Source organism: Microtus ochrogaster, chromosome 10 (genome assembly GCF_000317375.1).
Source record: "Microtus ochrogaster isolate Prairie Vole_2 chromosome 10, MicOch1.0, whole genome shotgun sequence".
Lineage (NCBI taxonomy): Eukaryota > Metazoa > Chordata > Mammalia > Rodentia > Cricetidae > Microtus > Microtus ochrogaster.
In genome coordinates, this window is record NC_022016.1 from 57,720,270 (window position 1) to 57,726,671 (window position 6,402).

Consider the following 6,402-nt stretch of genomic DNA (forward strand, 5'->3'; position numbering starts at 1 on the left):
AAAGAAATGTGAGCAATGGTTGTCTCTTAAGCAAGGTGGGATTTTTTGTTTTGTTTTTTACTTTCAAAAGTAAGTACTAAGTTGACTAGGACACACTTGTCATCCCAGCACTCAGGAGGCAGAGGCAAGATCCCTGAGTTCCAGGTCTAGAACTAGCTTCAGGACCAGGACTACATAGAGAAACCTGTCTCAAATAAACAATGGAAAGTATCTTGTGGTCTGGAGAATGACTCAGCTGTTAACACACTGGCTCCTCCTCCAGAGGAACTGCATGTGATTCCTAGTACCCACATGTCTATCTCCATGTGCATGCCTTGTACACTCAGACATTAGAAGGGGGGGGGTAAATCCCCCTGGAACTGGAGTTATAGACAGTTGTGAGCTTCTATTTAGGTACTGGGAATAGAATCCATGTCTGTTGCAAGAATATCATGTACTCTTAATTGCTAAGCCAATATCTCCAGCTCTTTGTTAATATTTTTGCTTTGTTTGCTGTGTGTGTCTGTACCTCTGTCTGAGAAAGGGAGATAAGTACATGTGTGTACATGTGTATGTGGGTACACCTGCATGCCCTGGATGTCAGGTATCTGTATCACTTTGCTTCATTCTTTTGAGGCAGGGTATCTCACTGAACCTGAAGCTTGCTCTTTCAGTTAGTCTGACTTGTCAAATTCCAGGGGTCTACCTGACTCCACACTCCAGTTCTGGGGTTTCAGTCACACCTGGCCATGCAAAAGCTTATACTTGGGTGCTGGGTATTTAAACTCAGGTCTTTATGCTTATACAGCATGTGTTCTTGCGCCATCTCCTCATCCCTGTTTTACTTTGTTTTTTATTTAGCAAAATGGGTCCATAAAACATATATTTTGCAACTTGTTCCTGAATTCAAGCTTGTTTTCAAAATCACGGAGATCTGCCTTCCTCTACCTCACAAGTGCTCAGATTAAAGTGCCACTGCCTAGCATTTTGTTTTTTTTTTTTAAACAAGGCAGAAAGGATCATGTGAGTTGGTGACCAGCCTGGTTTACATATCTAGCTTAAGCCTGCTATGACTCTAGGAACAAACTGAGGTGCTGCTTGCATAGCATGTGCTTTATAAACAGTCATCACAGTTCACTAAATTTCATGCATTAAGACATAATAATTGTATATTAATGGAGTATCATGTAATGCCTTGGTAGAAAGGTTATGTTGCATGCACAAATTATTTGGAGAATCTTGTTATCTGACCAATTTAAGTCTTCTAATATCTTTCCATTTACCTAGGTCTTCTGTAATTTTTACCTTCAGTTACAGCTTATAGTTTGATTTAAATCTTCCCTAGTTTTGTTTTCTTTCTTTTTTTTAACAGTTTTTATTTTTAGTTGTATGTACATATATTTATCTAAGGATGGCTGTGCCTCTGAGGTTAATGCCCATGGAGGCCAGAAGATAGCTTTGGAGAGTACTGAAGCTTTAGTTATATATAGGGGGTTGTAAACACACATCCCCCTCCTTCTTGCTCCCCGCCCCTAGTGGAGGGAACAGAACTGGGTATCAAACCAAACTGTCTTTTTCAAGAACAGCATATGCTCTTTAACTGCTGATCTGTTCTCTAGTCCAAGTATTTTATTCTTTATGACATTATTTTAAGATTTATTTATGTATATGAGTGCTGCTCTATTTGCTTGCATGACAGCATACCATAAGAGGGCACCTATGTCTGTGAGCCACCATGTGGTTGCTGGGAATTGAACTCAGGACCTCTGAAAGAACAGTTGGTGGTCTTAACTGCTGAGCCATCTCTCCAGTCCCTCTGTATGGTTTTTGTTTTGTTTGTTTGTTTGTTTGAGACAGGGTTTCTCTGTAACTTTGGAGCCTGTCCTTGAACTAGATCTTTTAGACCAGGCTGGCCTTGAACTCACAAAGATCTGCCTGCCTCTGCCTCCCAGGTGCTAGGATTAAGGGCTGGCCAGAGTATTGTTTTGACTGTGTGTTATCCAAGCATTTCTTTATTTTTTATTCTGTGATATTCTTAATAATTGACCCTTTCAGGTTGGGTTTACTGGCACACACCTTAAATCCCAGCCCTAGGAGGCAGATAGAGCTCTGTGAGTTTCCCGTGAATTATAGATTAGCCAAAGCTATTTGAGAGACCCTGTCCCCCATCAGTCCACTCCCCACCCCAAAAAATTTTTTCAAAGTGTGGGTCAAATGTTGAGAACTGTGGTTGAAAGGTCCCATGTAGTTTTTGGTGTTGTTTTGTTTTTTTGTTAAAGATTATTCATTTGTATTTTATGTATATGAGGTTTTTTTATTTATTTTTTACTTACATGTATGACTGTATCCCATGTGCATGAAGTATGTCCATGGGGGACAGACAGGAGTTTCAGATCCCCTGGAACTGGAGTTACAGCTGTTAGCCACTATGTGGGTACTAGGTTCTCTGCAAGAGAAGCCAGCCATCTCTCTAGCACACCCCCATAAGTTGTTTTTGTTTTTTTTTTTAATGTATTTGGGTATTTTGTCTACATAAATATCTATGCACCATGTCTATGTGTGGTACCCAGGGAAGACAAAAGAAGGTGTCCGATTTCCTGGAACTGGAATCACAGACAGTTGTGAGTCACCATGTGAGTGCTAAAAGTTGAACTCTTCTCTGGAAGAGCAGCTCTCCAGTGTGCACCAGCCCCTTCCCCCACCTCAGTAAGGTCTTAAATTTGAGTTTGATTTGTTTCAAGAGAAAGTTTGTTTAAGTAGAATGCCAGACAGAGCTCTGTGAGGACATTTGCAAGCATGGTGCATGTCAGGAGAGGAGAGTTGGGTCAGTTTCATCAAGAGTAAAGGGTTCTTATTTGGGAAGTTTACTCATTTATGTGTATTTGTGTGTATGTGTGTGTGTGCGCGCGTGTGCGTGCGCGCACCTGGGTATGACTCCACAGAGGTCAGAAGACGTTGGATCCCTTGGAACTGTAGTACAGTTGATGATTGTGAGCTGCTGAATGGGTTCTGGGAACAGAATCTGGGTCCACTGAAAGAACAGTAAGTGATCTTACCTGCTGCTCCAGGTTCTTGTTTTTAGTATTTGTTCTGTAGCACCCACACTTTTTTGCAAATTCAGTGCCAAGGACAATGACCAGTTTCCATGACAGAGCATTGGACTTGAATCCTAGTATTTTAACCTACAGTAAAATGCTTAGAAGCTGTGTGGGATAATCCATTACAAAGGCAGACCTTAAGGGAAACCATTTCTTATGATGTTTTCTAATCTTGAGCTTTCTTTATACCAGTATGTGTTAATTCTTTTATCTTTTAGTACCTGTTTGAAAATGGTAGAATAGATAACATTTTTACGGAGCCCTATTCCAGATTTATGATTGAACTTACCAAACTCTTGAAAATATGGGAGCCTACAATACTTCCTAATGGTAAGGGAATTGTTTTTAATTATTTTTATGGTCTACTTTTATAAATTGCTTTTTAAAATATTTTCATATATTGCTATATAATCTGTCCTGATGTAATACAGTTGAGTTGTTGAGATTGTTTTAGATTAATCTATTGTGGAGCATTTTAGTAAAATACACTGTGAACAGTTACTATAAAGTAACAAACAGTATACATAGAGATACTAACACCTGAAAAAAAATGTACATTGTTATACTTATGTTTCTAGAATGGTTTTGTCTGGTAGAGTCAATAAGCTAGTTGCTATTGATTTATCCATGCACAAATGATCTTTGTCAGTGTGTGCTGAACGTCTTTGCTTGTTCTTATCCATGAATTCTTTAACCTGGTGTCATTAGAGAAGCCTGTGGTTCACTCAGGCTCTGACTGGATGAGTTAGAGTAACAGCCAATGTGTGCTTTCTGTTGAGCTCTGAAGCCCCTCTGTATCATTCTGAGCTACATGATGAATAATAGAGAGGAGACTTATAGCATAGATTTGGAAGTAGTAAAGTCACATTCAGGGATGATCTTCCAAGAAAAGAATATGGAAGCAGCAGTAAAGAGAGTTCAGGAAAGAGCATTGCATTAGAGCTGAATTTAAGGGACATGGAGAGCCAGGTACAAGGATTAGTACAGTTTCTTAAGACCTTGCTTCTCATACATACAGATTCCAGTCGGTCCCACGGAACATAGCTGTTAATGTAGTTAGGAATGAGAGGGAAGCCAGATGGTGGCGGCGCACACCTTTAATCCCAGCACTCGGGAGGCAGAGGCAGGCGGATCTCCGTGAGTTCTAGGCCAGCCTGGTCAGCAAGAGCAAGTTCCAGGACAGACTCCAAAGCTACAGAAAAACCAAGAGAGAGAGAGAGAGAGAGAGAGAGAGAGAGAGAGAGAGAGAGAGAGAGCGAGGGGGGCGGGGGTGAGGGAGCATGGGAGGGAGGGAGTCACTTGTTCCTCCCTAGTAACTAAACACATGGAACTGGCAAATGGTAAGCTTGATGGTCTGGGCAAGAACTGGTTAACTTCCCGTGGAGCAGATCTGGCCTGTGTCCTGTTTCTGTTGTCTGAGCTAAAAGTGTTTTGGGGTTTTAAATGATTATAAACTTTAAAGAAAATATTTTGTGATAGGGAAATTGAATGAGATTGGAATATGTCTGTAAATAAAACTGTGTCTGGCTCTTTCTGCAACAAAAAGTTGTTCCAAGCAGGTGGCCTTCTGAGGAATGGAAACCACTGCTCACAGGGCAGTGCTTGAGTCTGTCAAGTTGGAGTCCCCTGTCTTGTTCTTCCTGATGCAAGGAGTGGTGGGAGAGAGCAATGCTCCTTCCGTGGAATTTGAGAGGTCACATACTTTTGTTCTTCCCATCCTGTCTAGGTTACATGTTCTCTCGCATTGAAGAAGAGCATTTGTGGGAATGCAAACAGCTGGGTGCTTATTCGCCAATTGTCCTGTTAAACACCCTCCTTTTTTTCAATACCAAATACTTCCAACTAAAGAATGTTACTGAGCACTTGAAGCTTTCTTTTGCTCACGTGATGAGACGGACCAGGACTCTGAAGTACAGCACCAAGATGACATACCTGAGATTCTTCCCACCTTCACAGAAGCAAGAGTCAGAGCCAGGTGTGTAGCTGGAGATGAGAGTTCTGTTGGAAATGCTAAGATAGTTCATTCTAGTCATGGAGGGCCAAAACTTGCTTATAACATTTCAATATTTTTCTCTGTTTTCAAGTAGGTTATAAGCTTTCAGAATGAGAGGACTCTGCCTCCGTGTGTTTTTATTGTCTTTACGTTAGAAATTTGATGTAACCGAGTAAAGCCTCCTGATTTAATTGGGTAAATCCCAAGTAACCTACTTAGAAGAGGTCACTGATTTGCCAGTCAGCAATCACTAATCAAAGGAAACTTGCTTAGCATTTAATTTGTTGGGATTTTGATTTTGACTGGAATGTCCTGTTTTAATTAGCATCTTTTAGTCAGTTCTAAAATTCTAAAGGAACTTAGAAGCAGGCCTAAAGTAGACTGCTTTTACCTATGGTAGGCTTGGGTGAGCAGTGACATTTCCAGTAAGTAGATTATGATCATGTGTTTCAAAAACAGACAAAGTAACTCTTTGTCTTTAATGTCTGAAAAATAATGCTGTTATTCTAGAACTAGAAATTAAACTTTCTGTGTTTGGTTTTAGTCTTTTTGAGCCTTATCTTACTATGTAATAGCTCAGGCTAACCTTGACCTCAAAATCCTCTTTAGTCAGTCATCTGAGTGCTGTCTTTACAGCAATAAGCCATCATGCTCATGCATCACATATATACACAAACAAATCCCTTAGTTTTTTCAATATCAAGTTCTTCAAGTTGTGTTACTTTTAAGAATAAAATACGTACTTGAAATGTGAAAAATCTACTGATAGTTGTTCCATGTACCCTATTCATATTAGCTTGTCTTCAATTGTCCTTTTCACCTGGAGTCTGTCTCTTGGCTTTAGCTTGATGCTTATGTGATCCACTTTGTAGTTCTGTTTTGTTTTTGCTTTTTTGAGACAGCATCTCACTTTGTATCCCAGGCTGGACTAGAACTCAGTTGTATATCCCAAGGTGGCCTCTACCCTGAAGCAATACAATTTTCTCAGCTTCCTAGGGGATGGGATTGTAGACCTCTTTTTCCTCCTGAAGGTCTGCTTTGTATTCATAGGTGATATTAGCTGGATGAATGAGAGGCAGTCAGTTAATATTGCCTCTTTTGGTTGGGTGCTTAACAACATTCATATTAGCCAGGTGGTGGTGGTGTAGGCCTTTAATCCCACCACTCAGGAGGCAGAGGCAGGCGGATCTCTGTGAGTTCGAGGCCAGCCTGGTCTACAGAGCTAGTTCCAGGACAGGCACCAAAAGCTACAGAGAAACCCTGTCTCGAAAAGCCAAAAAAAGAAAAAGAAAAAAAAAGTTGATATTATGTTCAACTTTGTCTTTTAAGTTA

At 40.4% G+C, this 6,402-nt stretch overlaps 1 protein-coding gene across 1 annotated transcript in view; it reads left to right on the forward strand.

The window, feature by feature from the left end:
- The window catches only part of Zmym4 (zinc finger MYM-type containing 4), a 127,087-nt gene that overhangs the window by 110,912 nt on the left and 9,773 nt on the right, over positions 1 to 6,402 (forward strand). Inside the window, exons 27-28 of the mRNA XM_013348319.2 lie at positions 3,296 to 3,407; positions 4,804 to 5,052. Coding sequence (XP_013203773.1) covers positions 3,296 to 3,407; positions 4,804 to 5,052 — 361 coding nt within the window. The remainder of the gene's footprint in view (positions 1 to 3,295; positions 3,408 to 4,803; positions 5,053 to 6,402) is intronic.